Here is a 19,276-nt window from a genome sequence, read left to right as displayed (position 1 = left end):
TCAACGAATCGGGGCGCTACTTCTAAATGAAAAAATTTGGCTTATTATCGAAATCACATAGTAATGATTATTCATAAGTTCTTAGATCGATAAAATAAAAAATTATATTTATCTGCCTTTTTATATTTATATAATATATTGTCCTCACTGGTTCTAATCAACTCAACTTAAAGTCAAAATTACGAATATATAAATTTCAAATTTTATCAATGAAGCGCGGATTTCTATGCTGGGTTTGTTTGAAATTGTTCTGTGAAATATCCTATATTGAATCAGACTCTCAAAGTAATATGATGAAACTATATTTTTTGCGGCTTTTTATTGTTATATATTTTTTTTTACTAAAATATATGTCGTAGGGGAGATTTTTAATTTTCAGCAAATTTTAATAAACATAGTTCAAAAAGCGCGTTTTATTTAACTATAAAAACAAACTTCTCAGGAATAGTATTCCAGCAGGTTTAGAGGACATACTAATCTACCATGTAGTGTACTTAAACTGCTCGATTAGAGCCTATTTTTAAAAATGGGTAACTCAATATTTTTTTCAGAAAAATATTACCGAAATCTGAAGATTTTGCTTATAGATGGTACAGAGGTCTAGACATCTATCAGCGAAATCTCGAGGCTTAAGCATTATTTTTTCTGCCTAAAATATTGAGTTAGCCATTTTTAAAAATCGGCTCAAAACGAGCCGTTTAACAACACTACTACCATGTGAATTTCAGACATATTTGCCGAAATAATATTTTTAAAAAAAAATATTAATATATTAAGGCTAAATTTTTAAAGAAATTCATGGCAAAATTGTTAGAAATCACACAGGGTGCAGATACTTTATACATCCTAAAATAAGATTTTTGGGATAATTAATAAATTAATATTTTTTAATTGAAAATAACACTTCTTCATAATCGCCAAAACTTTACTTTAACTAATTAAAAATCGGGTGGGTCAACAAAAAACAACATTTTTTTTTTGAATTATATATTTTCTTTTCCCATTAGGGAATTTTTATTTTCCTTTTATAGACCGGAAAGCATTCTTTAATAATACATAATTATTAAGGCTTCGCTTTCGCTGAGGATTCATTTTCAACCTCTAAAATTAAATTTTTATAGATGGAAGGAAAAATATTTTATTTATTATGGCCGATGATATGAGACCTGATTTAGGTTGCTATGGCAATGAACAAGTACATACGCCTAATTTGGATTATTTAGCTTCTCGAGGGATTTTGTTCCGGAATGCTTATTCCCAGGTTTATATATAAAATTTCGTTTTATTTATGGTCGTGATATATAGTGTTTTTTTAAAAGGTTCGATTTGAGCCAATTTTTATAAAACGGCCAACTCAATATTTTACCCAGAAATATTTTACGCGGGCCCTAAATATTTTGCTCATAGATGGTACAAAGGTTCTGGACTCTATAAGGAAAATCTCAAGGCTCAGGCAAGATTTATCTGGCTAATTTTTTTTAAAGTTACCCGAAAAAATTAATATTTAAATTTAATTTTTGTGGTTTTAAATTTTTACTAAGATAGTGAAGAATCTCTGTCTTATTTAGGGATGTAAAAAAAAAATTAAATAAAACAAAATAAAAACAAACCTAAATATCATTTCAGATTCGATAATTATTAACAATTCATTTCTTATAAAAAGTTAGTTTTAAAAAAATAAATAAAAATAAACTCAATACAAAATGATCGTGAATGTGATAATGAATAATTTGCAGCAAAAAAAATTCGCAAATAAAATATTGGGACATTTACCAAGAAGGATTATAGTTATAAAAATAATAAAAAAAACAAGGTTTTTTTTCGCTTGTTTTTTTCCCCCTAGATCAAACAGAGGTTTTACCGGAAAAAAACGGTTTTTATTCCTTAATTCCTGTTTCAGCATTTATTCTCATTTAACATTTCAAATTTCTGGCCCCATTTTAGAAACTAAAGATCCAGCTTTTAAACTCGTTTTAAATATAAAACATTATATCTCTTCTTTTTTTCTCATCATCGAGCAAGCTTTATGCGCTCCTAGTAGAGCTTCAATTTTTACCAGTAGATTGCCAGAAAGGACCAAGGTTTTTGATCTGCATACCTATTGGCGTGTATCGAGTGAAGGCAATTTCACCACTATGCCTCAGTACTTTAAGGAAAATGGTTACTTTACATACTCCATCGGTAAAGTATTTCATCCTGGTAATTTAATTTAAATTATTTTCTAAACGCAAAATTTATATTTATTATTGGTATATATGTTAGCGGCAATTGTCTTTTTCCCCGGAATTGTGTGATTTTTTTAATCTTTAAATCATTTTTTGAGCCCATTTTTTTTTAAAATTTAAAAAAATTTGATTTTATCGGAAATGTATGCCGTCATGTTTGGAACCCTACGAATTATCAAACAATATTTCCGCGAATTTTTAAACTTAATATAATATATATTAAATTTTTCATATATTTTTTTATACAATTTATAAATGACTCAAAGGTTAACAGCAGTGCATTTCATAATATAGGTATTCCAAACATGATAGTAAATATTTCGGGTAAAATCCGATTTTTTTAAATTTAAAAAAACGTACTTCAAAAAAATGAATTAAATTTGAAAAAAAATAACACATGACATTACCGGAAAAAACACATATTTTTTTATTTATATAATTATTTTAAACTCTAAAATATTTTCATTTGCAATAAAACAGGTTTTTTTTTTAAAAAATTTCAATTATTTAAAAATCCTTTATAACTTAAACGATATATAATCTTGGGTTAAAACGTTATATTTTAATATATCATATCTAGGGAAAGCGTCTAATTTTAGCGACGATTATCCTTACAGTTGGAGCCTTCCTCCCTATCACCCACCATCAGAAATTTACGAGAATAAACCGGTACATTTTATTTTTAAATTACTAACTTGAATTATTTTCCTAATTTTTGATTTGTTTAAAGTGATATTTCTTACAATTACATCGATTCTGAGAGCGATTTCTTTCACGATTCCGTATTATCCTCCAACTCACTCACTAAATTATTTATACAAATTTAAGAACTAATATTTCATAATGCGCTTATTTTTTAACTGGTTGACAATAAAAATTCCTTTTAAACTCTCAATATCTCTAGTTTTCTAAAAAAATAATTCGAAGATATGTAATTACATCGAATAAATATTGTATTATAATTTTTAAGCCCGATCTGCCCCAGATCATTAAAAAAGTTGATCAATTTTACGACACGGGCCTGGATTTTTTAAAATGATATTATAACCTTATATTTTGTTTATGATTGTAAAGAGGGAATTGAAAGAAATTCCCTCTTTATAATACTTCAAATGGTTTTGATATAGTTTAATTTTTTTCCCCATGATTCAGCCCCTGTTCTGGGCTTATATTGAAAATTTTTTTTAGGCCCCATACTCGTCCTGGAGTTTTAGAATCATAGCATTCTTGTCAAGAATCTTGGCCTGGTTCTCTTATATATAATATAATGAATATCGAAACAGTTATTTTGACCCCCTCATAAAAAAAACAATATTAATTAAAATTTTTGAATAGTCTGAAAAGTGAAAACAAGTTGATAGAGTTGATTAAGATCTCAACTAATTAATTTAATAGATAAATTTTTTTTTTACATATTGATTAAATATATTTTATATTCTTATAAATTTTTTAGACATGTTCCGATTATAACCTCGAAGAAAACATCACGAAAAATGATTTTTTCGAAAGTAATATAATTAAAATGTATTCTGATTGAAAATTATTTTGGATTTATAATTTGGAATTTTTGCAGCTAGAAAGTTATTTATCAGTGAAAATAATATCCTAAATATTTATTAATTTTATTATTTTTTTTTAAAAAAAAATCATATTTATGATGTATGCACGTATACATAGTCAACTCGACTAATCATTTAAAACGCAATGCTATTTGCCCAGTGGACGTTCATACTCAACCCACGAAAACATTGCCAGATATTGAGATGGCTAAGCACGCGATAAAAATTTTATCGAAGATATCCAAATCTCGTAAAAGCCCCGAAAACAATATGTACAAGAAACCATTTTTCTTGGCTGTAGGTTTTCACAAACCTCATCTCCCTTTAAAATATCCCAAGAATTACAAAAGTGCTATTATTTCTATTTTGTTTTATTAAAATCTAGTATATAAGTATATTTAGGTAATCTGATTTCGAATTAATTTAATTTATATATGAACTAATCTAGCTATCTTCTTTTTTCTATTCTATGATATAATGATTAAAAAAAATAGAGAAATGTATATAATTAGGAAGAACTTAACATATTACTATATACAAATGTTATCGATAACAATGCAAAGGATATTACCCGCTCGATAAGATAATATTACCTTCGAATCCATATTACCCTGCTAATTTACCAGAAGTAGCGTGGAATCCATGGTTATCTTTACAATCTAGAGATGACATAAAGAGATTAAATATATCCTTTCCTTTTGGTTACTTGCCCAACGATGTACAGGTTAAATATTTTGATACATTTAAATATTATTAAACGCCATATTTTTTTTAAACTTATAATATTTTAATGATAGGCATTTCCGTGTGGGGGAGGGGGGGGGGCGGAGGCAACGATTTAAAAGTTTTCCCCTGGCCTAATATGTTTGTACAATTTTTATAAATTCAAATTAAAAACTAAACAAACCTGTATAGAAAAAATTTATAATATTTATAATACAAGCTATCCCATAGGCATCAGGGGGAGGGGGGGGGGTTAGATATTCATTTTGGAAATTTGCCTCCCTCTATACACCCTCATCTCCCCCAAAAATATATACAAATTTAATCCCTATAAACAATCATTTGATAGAAAAACTGTAACATAGCCAAAGGCCTGAATAATAAAATTTAAAGGGAAAACCCTAAAAGAATAGTATTTACCCCTCCCCCTTGGCAGAATTCTGGAAACGCCTGCTAAATTAAAGGCATAAGCACCGTATACATAGCTCATAAATATTCACCACTTTTATATATAACTAACTTTAATTATTTCCTACTATCATTATTCACCCAATATCTATATTTAGGTAGGAGGTGATTTATTTTATATTTTATTATAATTTAATTCTTTTCCATTTATAATGATAAAAAAAATCTATTTACAAACAAATAAAATACAAGGGTCAACTATTTGTCAGTTTGGTTCCCATTAAGGAACCAGTTAATTACTATAAACATAGGTTATAGTTTGTTGTTACATAAAATAATTCATGTAACGAACTGACGTAAAATATAATTCATTTAATTCGAATTTCTTAGCATTTATCCATTTCTATTGAATCTCCTATGCTGTTTGATTAATAGATACTATATTTTTTGTATCAGTATTGCTTAACTCTAAATCGAATATATATAATAGCAATTTTTTTTCCTGAATTTATAATCTCCCTTTAGAAAAAATTTGGGATACGCCCATAATATATGATTATATATTAATTTGAATATTTAGTCATAAAATTAAAATTTTATTTATTTATAATATTCTTATTAAAACTTTAACACACACATATCCCTTCAAACCTTTTTTTACAGTATTCCATTCCAACCTTATCCAAGAGGGTATTTTCAGAATAAATATTGTCCTGGAAGTCGGTTCTTCACTCCAAACCTCTAACCTTGTGAGAGACACCGCCACTAATAAAAATTTCTTTTATATTAAATTTAACGCGCTGGTCCTTGAGCTGCGTCCGCAAAAGAGTCTTAGAGAGACAAACATCTGTAGTATCCTTGGGATGCAATCCATCCTATATTATATTATCCTTCCAGTCTTTCAAGGCAACTTTAACTCATATCTCTTCTGACCTCTTATATTTAATCAACCCCGACCAAGAAGTTGATTAAGGATGTTCTTGTGTGAATAGAACCCGAGTCTTCATTTATTTAGTCCATATCTCTAACCATGTGAGCGACAAACCTGATACTTAAAAAAATCTCTTTTTTTATTATATAACGAACGCTGCAAACCAGTCAAAAAAGACCTGGGATAATATATATATATATACAGATATAGAGAGAGAGAAAAGATCAAACACAGAAACATCCGTTTCGTCCTAATATGACCTATTTATGACGACGTCTTTTAAAAAAGGCAGGGAAAAAAAACTCTGAAATTTTAATAATTATAAGAAGTTTTATTTTAAATTGAAAAATAAATTAATGATAATGCTCTTATAGTATGGAAAGAGAACAATATTAATAGGCCCTTACAAGCCGAACTTTACACCTAAAAAAAGGGGGTTTAAGCCTGAATTCACAGTTAGCGCAAATCTCAGTTTAAAATTTAGATCATCTTTGTTTGGAAAGGGCTTGGCACAAGAACATGAAACGATTAATAATAAATTTTGAAATATATATTATTTATTTATTATAATTATAATGTTATGAAGTAGATAAATAAATTATATAATACAAATTAAATAAAATATGTTTCCATTACTAAATTATAAGGAAAAATTGACTGGTTTGGACTTAAAGGCATTTCCGATATAATGTCTTTGACAAGTCTCAGCCAAAGGCTGGACGTAGGAAGTCTGACATTCAGTAGGGCTAGGACAATATGAATTTGTGCTCAATAATACAAAATATATATTATTATTTCTTATATAGCATTTTGCTCTACCTTAATTTTTAGAGGTTGCTGCTTCAGAGTTATTTTGCGTGCATCACATATATCGATTCATTGGTTGGTAAAATCATAAAAAAGCTTATACAAGACTCTCTATTTAATGATACTATCATTGTTTTCACTAGCGACCATGGTTGGCAACTAGGTTTAAATTTTTTATATGACTAAATTTATTTTAAAATAGGGGAACATCAGGAATGGGAAAAATATAATAATTTTAGGATTTCCAATCACGTCCCATTAATAGTTTCATTGCCGAAGGCTTTCAGTGAATCTCCAACATCATTGGATGTTCATGGTGGGAGGCAGAGTGATATGTTAGTTGAATTGTTAGACATTTTCCCAACATTAATAGATATGACATTTCATAATAATCATAATTATACCATGACAAATATCTATAAATCCTACATAATACCAAGATGTAATAACCCTTATAAAGAAAAATTATGTACGGAAGGTAAAAGTCTGGCGAATTACATTAGCGCATTTAGTAAAATCGATAAGCATATTTTAAAAACATCGATTATAATAGACCTACTACTTCAAAATAATAATTTAAATTGGCAAAAATATTATTATAATAATACTATGAATTTATTGGACTTTAATATTAATTCACATAGACTTGCTATCAATCAAAACAAGGTGAATAGTTTTCATCGAAGGGGGGACGGTTATGACTTGATTAAATATGTATATGGGATATCATTTGCTAGATGGCAATATCCGCGACCTTCTATTTCAACTCAAACTGATTCAGATAAACCTATTTACAAAAACATAAAAATCATGGGATACTCAATAATGACTCCTTGGTTTAGGTATTGTCAATGGGTAGATTACAAAATTAGCAATACCTATATTAGTTACCCACTGTATACTATAAGAGCCGAGGAATTATATAGTTATTTTAACGATTGGAATGAAAATAATAATTTAATTGTTTAAAGTTGTTTTATAATATATTCCTTTTTTGATTTAATTTTATTCTAATTTTCAAAATCAATTGAGAATTCGGATACCCGTTGCCTAATTTTAATATAGTATAGAGCTACTTGGCTAATAACTCACTTTAGTTTTAGAAGAAATTATAAGTCTTGATAATTAAACAGAGTCATCAAATAAAATATAATAAATTATTAAGTTTAGTATAAAACCTTTATAGTATTAAAGGTAAAATTAAAATTATATTCTATAATTTCATTTGCAGCTTCAATGCAATAATTAAAACTCATGCAATGCGACTAAAAATAAGAAAGCAATAAGATTTGGGGAAATTGAAAGTATTTTCATATTAAATGATAATTGTTTACCATACCTGTAACAGTCAATTTATGTTATTTCCATCACTTTTAATATCACAGAACATATTTTTTACGAAAAAATAACATTACGCAATTCAAATTCTTAATTAAAATAACTATTTTATTAATAAAACAATTAAACGAAGGTTATTGATGTGTATTCTGTCTTAGGTAGTAAAATTAAAATAAGGTAAGCTAAAATTGGTTCATACTCCATATATGATTATAAAATCCCTTATAAACTTTAATAACTATATTAGGAATAATGTGATTATGGAGTATTTTGTAATATCCTTATCCCCTATTTATTTTTGGCAGGGGATTATATTTAGTTTTATTCATGTTTTTTATTATTTTGGGCAAAGGGTTGAATCCCATGTGGGCTCATTACTGTACTATTTGGTACAAAGAAGTGCCAGCCTCTTATTTTTATCATGAGACAAACCAATTATGTATGGGTGTCAGTCATGCTTTCACCTTATCGTGTTGCAACAGGAAACCCTTATATCTTTATACTTAAACCCCTTTCAGGACATCTATAATTCAAAATTCTTATTTAATTTTAAATTTTTTTACACAATTGATCTTTTCAGTGTAAATGAAACGCTCTATCTAAAATAATATGTTCAAGTGATATCCTCAAGAAATCTTCTAATTTATACTTTTACGTAAACTTATCACAAATCTCATTGCTTGTTCTTTCATCTTGTTAAGCTATATCATATCCCAAGTAGTCGAGCCTCCCATTCATTTTTATATTATAAGTATAGCTCAGGTTTATAACTATTACTGACTTGCGAGCCACAAATTCTGATATATGGAATAATATCTATGTTCTATTGTGTAATAGTATATTTATTTTTGCTAAGTTACACTAACTTATATTTATTAACAAAACAATCCACATAAAAGCATTTTTCATAAGTCATCACTTTGGGTTTATCTTATAGAAACACTCAATATAATTTGAATTTCATCATATGATTGTAGATTAACAAATACAGATTTCATACATAAATTAAATATAGATATGGTAATGATTAATTTTTATAAATTGGCTGATTGTGACTTTGAAAAGGAATCCTTACACATGTAAGTATTACTAATATATTTTGATAATGAACGATGGATGGAGGGATTTAAAACGAATTTATTTTTATATTATATAATAAATATCTAGCTTTATATATTATTTTAGGATATAAATTTGAATAAGAAAAGTAGGTTAAAAACTAAATTGATATAATTGCTATGTAGTGTTGTTAAATGGCCCTAATTAAGATTTTAGTAAAAATAAAGGTAATTTTATTAATAAAAAAAATACCAGGTGGCATAGTGTATTAATTAGACTCGCATACTGAAAGTAATTAATGTTTTGAAAAATTATCTCTATCTCAAACTATTAAGTCAGATCTCGGAATAACTATTAATTTTTTTTCGAAATTTAAGGAAATAGTTGAAATTCCATATTAACAAAAAGGGCCTGCATTATACTTGTCATTACTTTTCAGAAGTGAACTAGAAAGGCATAACTAATAATTATTTCACCTAAGAAAAATATAGTTAAAAAAAATTGCGACACTATTGCCTGGTTGCGATCAGAATAGGGCAATGCTTGATGCAGATCAATAATTCACATGACACTGATGTTCTAAATTTTTGAAGAGAAAATAAGCTCGATTTTGAGAATCTTACCATGATAGCCAAAAGGCAACTAACAACATACCTAATAAAAAATTTTCTTTACTGCTATATTTACTTTGAATTTAAGATCATCATTATTTCCAGTAAGATAAAAATATTTATATACACAACTAAAAAATTATAAAATTGAGTTATACTTAGTAATTAATATAACATTTGAATGCTATAAGATAAAAATTCCAAAAAATCCTAGAGTTAATTCTTACATAAGTTATTATTTGGATCATAAGATTTCTGCTTTTAAAAAATTAATATAATGTACAATTTTACTTCAAAACTTTTAAAATGAAGATAAATAAAATATGCATAATTTACCATTAAATGATAAAAATATTTTATTTAAATAATATACAATATAAAATAGAATATATTTACAAATATTACTATACCCAAAATTATAGTTTTGTATATAATATAAAAAATACAGAGGATATTTAAAATAATAAATATATAACATGAATTTATAAAATTATCGTCTTCTATTATCCCTTCTGTCAGGACTAAAACGTCTATCAGAAAAATCATAATCTAAAAATTAAGATATAATTATTGGTTTGTAATTTTCACTAGTTAGTAATGACTAGATTTTAGGGTTTAATAATTTTATCCTCAAGATTCAACTAATTTAATATATAACTCGATTATTTTATGGGTTGGCAAAAATGAAATCAAATTAAAAATTAATTTTACTTGGAGAAAAATAAATTAAATAAGAATGTTGAGTTATTATACCAAAAAATAGATATTTCAGGATTAACACAACATATAATTTATAATAATAAAATTTACCAATTAATAATAAAATGTTCATATTGAACAAATAAAAATTTTGAATAAAAGCATTTAAATCATAATTTTATATTAAATCGTCGTAATTATATTAATTTGATTTAATCATGCCAACCTTATTTATATAAAACTATAATTAAAATTTTACTAAGTTTATAGATAACCTCTTTTCGTTGCTGCATCTCTACGATAACTAAACGAATCATATTCTAGATCATTAAAATTATCGTTTCCTATTGATTATAAAAAGGGTTAAATAAAGCAGCATATATTTTGTGTTATTAGAAATTAGAATTTTTTAGTCTAAGTAAAACTATAAAAAAAAATACAAAAATGTAAGAAGCATTTTATCCAATCTAAAACTAATGATTTAGGATGGTCAAACTTTAACTTCTATTAGTTTAGCAAGTTATTTAGGATAGAACAATGCTTGAAATACACTGCCCTTGCTGGATAACCTTGCTAAATATTGTCTAAACTAAGGATCAAATTCATAACAGCCATTTAAATAAATTATTAGCATAATAATTAAATAAATCATCCTGCACTAATCTCCACCAGCCCAACAGCTTCAAATATTACAATTATATGAAATAAATTAATAAAAGGCAGTTTATCTGACAATCTTTCTAATTCAAAAATTATCAGTTTCATATACAATCAAAAACTTACCCATCATCATACCACCTCCACCCATCATGTTGTTAGGGGCAGAGCCAAGCATACCTCCTCCTGAACCCATATTCATGCCTTGGTTACCATTAAGTGCTGCATAGCTTGCAAAATTATTACCACCATTGCTTTTATTCATCATAGATGATCCACCATTCATGTCATAGCCTCCTAAATTAATTAATATTTTATTGTGATATAAAGTAAATGTCAAATAAGCAAGAAATTGAAATTTTCTACCATTTATATTTTCAATAAAAATTGTAACATTTCATACATGTTCAAGTTTGATTAACAATCAAATTTTAGCTCGTTATATAGAATAAGTTTACAAATTGATAGTTTTTAATTAACAACTAATTATTTAACAGTGACTAAAGGGTTAAAAAAGGTTAATTATAGCCTAGATTCCAATTATCTCAAATAATGTAAATTTTAACAAGATAAAATTTCGTTTCTATATTGAACATGCTTATAAATTTCTATAAAAATTGAAAAATGGGCTCAGTTGTTTCATTTGATATGGGATGATCCTATATATTTCATATGCAATTTAGTCATGTAAATACTCACCCATCATACCACCTCCCCCCATCATGGTATTGCTTGGGGCAGGGCCAAGCATACCCCCTCCTGCACCCATATTCATGCCTTGATTACCAGTAAGTCCTGACATGCCTTGATTACTACTAAGTCCTGTAAAGCTTGCAAAATTATTACCAGTATTGGCTTTATTCATCATTCCTAATTTATTTGGATATTATAATGTGGGTTGATTAACATTTTATTTAATAAGTTGCATTATCTAAAAAAATAAATATTAAAATTTGCGTTTTATGCCATCATAAAATTATTTAATATTGATTGCAATTTATACGTTTCCACATTTTAAATCAGCCATGTTGGATCTATTAGTGAGTGTTTTAGTGGGCAGTATTTCTATATTACAGTTAAGATCAAGTACACCAAAATACTTCATCAAAGTTTGACTCTTTTCAAAAATTTAGTTTGACACACTTCATTAAATTATCTCTTCATGGTTTATTAACAGTTCAGTTCACCATGGAGCCATATCCATTCCAAGCTAATTATTTTCATGAGACCCTTTGGTATTTAGGTGAAATTTTGTAATAAACTTAGTACATGACTGCAGTATAAACATTATGGCATCATAGCTCTTATATTAATAGAAATTAAAGGAGTTGATTCCATCTAAAGACTCAATAGGTACTCATCCTGATTTGTAAATAATTGCTCAACTAGTTACAAAAACACTCAACAAATCCAACAAAGCTTTAATCAACATGTATGGCCAGGTTTATAAAATTATTAGCTACACATTCTATAGCCTGGCCTGTAATTATTTTTACAATGAAAAAAAATATTTCCTAATTCAATTGTCTGGAAATTTGGCCTGTAGACAAGATAGATTCCTGATTAATATAAATAAGAAACCTGCAGGTCTAACCTGTATTTTAGTTTTTAAGTATATTTGGGCCTGGCAATTTTTTAATCCAGGCTGGGCCGAAAACGTTTCAAATAAAAAAATCTGTGGAGGGGAGAGCAAAATTTATATTTTTAAAAAATCTGGGCCAGGCTGTACAAATACCTCTGCAGGTCTCTGATATAAATGCAATGTTTTATGGGCAGTATAAGATAACAATACCTATAATTAATAATTCACTAAAAAATCTAATTCCAAAAAATAGATCTAACTAAATAAGTCATTCCATGTTAAATTAATCAAAAACATAATTTTTGGAAGACCCCATTTAATTTCTATTTGTTTACAACTAAGGTTTGTGCAACCTATATTTGAACAACATTTCAGCCTATTGGCTGATATACTTTTGGAGTGAGATATAAAACTAGCTTTTAAATGTCGGTTTTTATTTAATTAATTAATGATTAAAACTATTTTTGTTAACAAATAATTTAGCATTAAAATAAAATGTATATTTGAATAATTAAGGCAATTTCTCCTAAATCTAATTTTGTTAAAATTTTAAAAAAACTTACTACCATTTTACAATTTATAAAAATTATTTACATAAAGATTAACTTTCTAATATAGATTAATTGTCTATTTTTACTTTGTGCTTGGCCCATAAAATTTAAGTACAACTTTCAAACTAAGCTGTACAGGCCTCTAATATTTAAAATACATCGTATATGCTTTTATTGAGTAATGAAGATAACACCTATTTTTTTACCTGCACAGCTTAATCCAATGCCTCAGAACTTGGATTTAAATTAATAAAAAATTTAATCTAAGACAAATATAAAATGTTTTTCTTTTATTTTAAAATTTTTATCAATATGATTTGAACTTAAGGCTCCTCCCTAAATTTATTTTATATATATATAGAATGGCAAAAGGGCCTTTTGAAATTATTTAAATTGGAGTTACCAATCCATTATATAAAATTTTTAAATATTGTTATGGGAAAAATTGCCCAAATTTTAAACTTCTTATATAGTTACTTGAGAATTAGAATATCCTAAATCCACTGTAAATCTATAAGGATGGATAACATGTATCGAATTTAATTTGAGTACTTTATAAATATTTCAGATTTTTCCATGTTAATAAAATGGTATAATTATAAAAAATTGTTTTATGTAGAAGTCATTTTTGGTAAAAAGTAGATATAGAATAAATAACCTAATTCTCAGGCAACAACACATTATTTTAATAATAAATTTTTATAAAAAGAGTTTATGCTTCTACCCAGGGATCCAACCCAAATTTGAGCCTTATAATCTGTATTATTTAATGAATCTAAACCTAACCATTGAAAATTTTGTCATTTAAATCTAAAATTCTAGAAAAGACCATTTGATATCCAAATGTTTTTAAAGATTATCATTCAATCTTGATTGATCATTTAGTAAATGCCATTTATATAAGAAGGGATCTAATTGCTCTTTAAAATCAAATAAAACCCTGCACAAATTTTTATAAGAACCAGAATTCAAGTCAAACTGATAATTATTGCAATATGAATCTCTGCCATCTCCAAAAGTATAATCAAGCTTATACTTTGCCCAAATATGAGTTAAATAAACAATAATTTGTATTCCATATAAAAAATCAAATTGACATGGAATTATCTACCTATAATTTTTAAAATTTACATAAAAACTATATAAGCACACAAACCATCAACAATCAGTCTTATAATTTAAAAAAATTAAAGGTCTGTAATTCAAAGATATTTTTAGGGATTGCCTAACCAGGTTTGGCTTTAGTGAAGCGTTAATATTTGATATGCTCAAAACTTGGCTCTGCTAATAATCAACATTGATAGTGCTAAAATATTTTATATTATAAGTTAGTTATTTTAAATATTATCACAAGCAATACATAATCAACAAAATTAGAGACCTACTCATCATAATATGATGTAATATATATTGCCAGTAGGAACATAACTTAAATCAATAGGAATTACCAAGGTTAGCAGGATTATTTGCTCCAGTCCCCATACTCAACATAGATACAATGTTACTCAGCATGGCATTTGGGTTACTGTTTGCTGCCATACCCCCTCCTCCCAACAAGGAATTAACACCAGCAGTATTGGATAACAATGCTCCACTATTAAGGTTAAGGAGATTGTTAGATGCAAGTAAATTCTGGAGCATTTGCATGGGATTACCAGCATTCAGGTTACCTGGGTTAGCTTTATTGCTAAGCATGGCTGCTAATAGGGTGGCAGGATTATTGCTGTTTTGCCCCAATAAACTGGGAATGTTGGATTTGGAGAGAAAATCGTTAATATCTCTCAAGCCAGTAGGCATCCTGTTGAATATGTTTAAATTTTATCAATAAAAGGATAATAGACAGTCAATATAATAATTGAGATAAAAATAGCTGTGGAGTAAAATAAAAGTTTCTTTTGATTTGCATTAAAATCATTGCTTTAGCAGAGGGATGTTGATGTATTATTAAATATAGCTCGTGACATTATTGAAAAAAGTAATTAAGATTGAGTGTAATAATAAAAGTAGCATTACCTTTTAGATGTGTTACATATTCTCAAAATAATTTATTAATTTAAAATTTTTCAGGTTTAAATTCAACCTCATTCCATACTAAATTAATAACAATTCTCCTAGACCCAATTATAATTTGGGTGAAATTATTAATAGAAGCTAATGTCAAAATAACTATGCATGTTCAAATTTCATCATCCAAGATTAAACATTTTTAAGATATCTAGACTTTAAAATCAATCTTATAAATTTTCATAAGATAATGGATTTGCTAAAAACTATAGAATTATAAATAATGATGTTAATATATTTTCATTTTAAAGTTTAATTTTAAAATTTTAGGTTAATGTCACAAGCACCAATCTATATCTGGATGGAAAAAAATTCTGATAATAATTTTGCTTTTATGAGAAAAATTGATATTTTGCTAAGTTACAGGTAGCCTACCAAATTTTCTGAAATCCCAAGGTATAGTGAATACAATGTTATTAGATCAATATCAAGTAGGACTATACTTAGCTATAATCATGAAAAGAAACTTTGGAAATTACAGCTACTTAAATAATATATCATGACATACCAGGAGTGAGATTAAGATAACTATAAAAATAAGAGTTGAATTGATATCACATATATAGCACTGGAATCAGCAACATTTTTTATTTATTTACCCAAGATAATAATTTATTATTAGGCTTATATTTAAATTTTTATTTAAAATATATAAGTTAAACATTTTTATGAAGATGAGTTATGAATTACTAATTATTTTGTCTTTTGTGGATAAATTTCAATGATTTTAAAGCAATTTTGCAAGGCTACAATTCCTTATATTAAATTGATTCTTTATTAGTTTTAGATGTATATCAATTTTTTAAAGTTCATAACATAACTGAGTATATTTTAATTATTTAAAGTAAAATAATGTTGTTACAGCTCAATTTAGCTGATTTTTAAAAATTGCTAAATAATTTTAGTCTATTGAAATTTTGCCACCTAATCTTTCTGCCATCTATAAGCAAAATATTCAAGGTAAATACTATTTTGTGAAATTCTAAATAATTTTAATATATTGAAATTTTGCCACCTAATCTTTCTGCCTGCCATGTAAGCAAAATCTCCAAGGTTGAGTAATCTTTTTTCCTAAAATTCTGAGTTTACCATTTTTAAAAATCAGCTATAAAGAGCTATTCAGCAAAATTAGTCAATAACATCTGTATCCTGGCATCCCCGATTAAGCACATAAATTCTAGCATAAAGCACTTAAAAATTACAATAATGTCATAACTGTTGATCTAAAACTGTGTATCAAACAAATTATATAGCATATAATAATCTTGAGTATATCACAAATTAATGTATTTAAGACAAATATTTTAAAGGAACTAATAGGCAAATGGACAGGATGCCTTCCTATACTCCTCTGAGCCAATGATGTTACACCTTCTGAAGTAAAACATAAGATACTAAATATGTAAACTGAGGACAGAAACCAAAAATGTCAGTGACAAATTTTCATACCATTCTACATGTTAGAGGTTTCTTGTCTAAGAAACTGTTTAAACTAGCTACTAAAAATTATTAATATCTTATAGAAAAACTACAATACACAATATTAACTTTACAGGCCTTACCTATTATTGTCAGCAAAGTCATCTCTATCATCTCTCCGATTCCTCCTATTTCTTGGAGGGCTATCATCATATCCTCCCCTTCTATAGTTATCTCTACTTCTGCTTCTCCTTCTTTCATTTGATCTTCTGTTTGATGATTTCCTGTTACCCCTCTTGTTTCCTGGGGAATTCTTGTCATCATCATCATCTCTACGCTTAATAGCTGTTGCCAATCTAATTGCTCTGCCATTCAGCATCTTTTGTAAGAAATTTTAAATATAAACTTGGGATTAAAATTTTACTATATAAAAATGGATATCAGTATTATCTAAAACAGTTTAGAATGAAAAAAACTATCCATTAAATATGCAATAGAAATGGCTTAATAAATTAGTGCAATTTTAATTAAGAGCTAAAATCGTATTTTAATTTAAAAAATTGCTTATCCTTACAGAAATATCAGTGAAAATAATTCAATATGTCATCATCAAATTTTGTCAACCTAAATCTAGCTATTAAATTGCTCCAAATGTCAAAATATTTCAGTTTCTTTTTTGTAAAAATATTTATCATCAATATATGAATTAAAAAAGAAAGTAAAAATATTTCAGTTTCTTATAAAAATATTTTAATTCATCAATATATGAATATAAAAAAGAATCATAATAATAAATACCTTTCCAGTATGTTTTTTAATAGCTGTTTCTGCTGCTAAATTAGTTTCAAAGGTTAAAAAGCCAAAACCTCTCGATTCCTTGGTTTCTCTACTTCTTAATATTTCCACTAATTTTATATTATTATTAAATCATATAAAAGATATTTACCATCGACAACTTTTCCATAAATGGAAAAAACATCAGTAAGCTTTTCTTCATCTACATTTCTCTCAAGATTTCCTATAAAAATACGTCCTGCTACTTCTTTGCCCATTTGATTTTTATAAAATGGAGGGTTTGAAGTTTATTTAGTTGATTTGTTAAGTTTCGAAAAATTATATATTTTTAAATTCATCAATTTCATTTTTTGAATAAAAATATTCGATTTGAAAAAATATAATTTACGGTTATCAAGGATAAATATATTGTATCCCAAAAATAATTATTTATATTAACATTATTCTTCACAAATATATATGTTACAACGTCTAACCAATGGTATATACCATTCTAACTATTGTTAAATAATTTTATATTCTTAACACCAATTAATTAGGAATGATTTCGTATAAATTATAACAATAATTTTAATATTTAATGAACAAAACTTAATAAATATAAGATTAAGTGCATAAAGTTATCTGTTTAATTTTATTTTCAATTCAAGTAATAAATCACTTTTCTTTAAATATGTTTGTTGTATATACGCAATTTGTGGTAAATGGGAATAATGTTAAGGTTAAATTTAACTCTGGTTTATAAAACTATTCTATAGTTTAGAAACCCCAATTATTTTCTGTTATATAATAGGAATATTAATAAATTAAAATATTGATTAATTATATATTTGGTCATTAAATAGTAAAAGTTGAAATTTTATGTCACGCAATCATTAAATTAACTTTACCCAGTGACGAAGCGTCAAGTTCACTAATAGGTAAGCAATCAAAAATTTTTTTTTATTTTATTTAAGTCAAACTCAAACCATAAAAACATTAAGATTTATTAATAAGTTATATTCGTCTTTGTTTTTGAGTGAAATGATTAATTATGCAATATACAAGTTAGCGCTAGATTTTAAATTTTTTAATAATTTTTTAATAATTTTTTTTCAATCGAAATCAAAGATAGATTCGATAATCTATTTTGGCCCATCCTGTTTCTGCAATAAGAATTGATTCTTTTTAAAGATGAAAAACTCAGTTCCGCACTTGCTGTTGTTGAAGCCAAAGTTAAGATGAATTTGCATAATTTGAAAAATTCTAAAATTTTTCATCAAATCGGTGCATAATAAAAATTCAAGTATTTCATTAATATTCTTTTTCTTTCTAAATTCATCGTTCTGAAATACTATCTTTAATTCGGTTTCCAGATTGTGTAAGTCAAAAAATTGAGAATAAGTGTCGTTTAAATTATCTATAAATATTTTGGGAAATTTTGATTAAATATTTGTAATTTACTAATATCTAACAATTCGACGAATTTGATATTTTTTAATGTATCGAACCGAAAATCAATTTCATTGATTATATTATCTGTTATTTTAATTATCAAATTTTTATAAAATTCTTTTGTATTGGGCAATCTGGGTCTATTACGTTTTTTATCTTAAATTGTCTTCAATATTTTTTTTACATTTTTATTTCTCCAAAACACATCAAAGTTTTCTATGTTTGATTTAACTGAATTTCTGAAATCGTTAATACTTTTAAGGCAATAAGATATATCGTTAATTTTAGTTTGAAGTATATCAAATAATAAATCAAATTCTCGAAAAATTTCTTGAAAAAAATATAATAAAATTAGAAAATTTGCATCATTCAATATATTTAAATAGCCACAAGATATTATTAGAACATCATTAT

At 26.4% G+C, this 19,276-nt stretch overlaps 2 protein-coding genes across 4 annotated transcripts; one reads left to right on the top strand and one right to left on the bottom strand.

Moving 5' to 3' along the window:
* Nucleotides 1-1,127: 1,127 nt before the first annotated feature.
* On the top strand, nt 1,128-6,035 carry LOC135926171 (iduronate 2-sulfatase-like). 2 transcript variants are annotated; one of them, XM_065461918.1, is made up of 7 exons: nt 1,128-1,261; nt 2,019-2,199; nt 2,806-2,894; nt 3,679-3,733; nt 3,903-4,133; nt 4,348-4,508; nt 5,579-6,035. In XM_065461918.1, exons 1-7 carry the CDS (start codon nt 1,148-1,150, stop codon nt 5,618-5,620), a joined length of 873 nt encoding a protein of 290 aa, XP_065317990.1. In that variant the 5' UTR covers nt 1,128-1,147; the 3' UTR covers nt 5,621-6,035. The 2 variants fall into 2 exon arrangements, with proteins under 2 accessions (XP_065317990.1, XP_065317991.1); XM_065461919.1 differs by having other exon boundaries at nt 1,186-1,261; nt 2,023-2,199.
* Nucleotides 6,036-9,999: 3,964 nt separating this feature from the next.
* LOC135925645 (heterogeneous nuclear ribonucleoprotein A1-like) lies at nt 10,000-17,739 on the bottom strand. 2 transcript variants are annotated; one of them, XM_065461042.1, is made up of 8 exons: nt 17,580-17,739; nt 17,432-17,538; nt 16,777-17,012; nt 14,599-14,948; nt 11,717-11,887; nt 11,144-11,314; nt 10,620-10,704; nt 10,000-10,210 (listed from the first exon to the last, which is right to left on the bottom strand). In XM_065461042.1, the coding sequence occupies exons 1-7, from the start codon at nt 17,683-17,685 to the stop codon at nt 10,625-10,627; spliced, it is 1,221 nt and encodes a 406-aa protein (XP_065317114.1). In that variant the 5' UTR covers nt 17,686-17,739; the 3' UTR covers nt 10,000-10,210; nt 10,620-10,624. The 2 variants fall into 2 exon arrangements, with proteins under 2 accessions (XP_065317114.1, XP_065317113.1); XM_065461041.1 differs by having other exon boundaries at nt 10,636-10,704.
* Nucleotides 17,740-19,276: the final 1,537 nt, after the last annotated feature.

Source organism: Gordionus sp. m RMFG-2023, chromosome 3, assembly GCF_954871325.1.
Source record: "Gordionus sp. m RMFG-2023 chromosome 3, tfGorSpeb1-WG-v2, whole genome shotgun sequence".
In the NCBI taxonomy this organism is placed as follows: Eukaryota; Metazoa; Nematomorpha; class Gordioida; order Chordodea; family Parachordodidae; genus Gordionus; species Gordionus sp. m RMFG-2023.
This window is presented reverse-complemented; position numbering and strand designations above follow the sequence as displayed.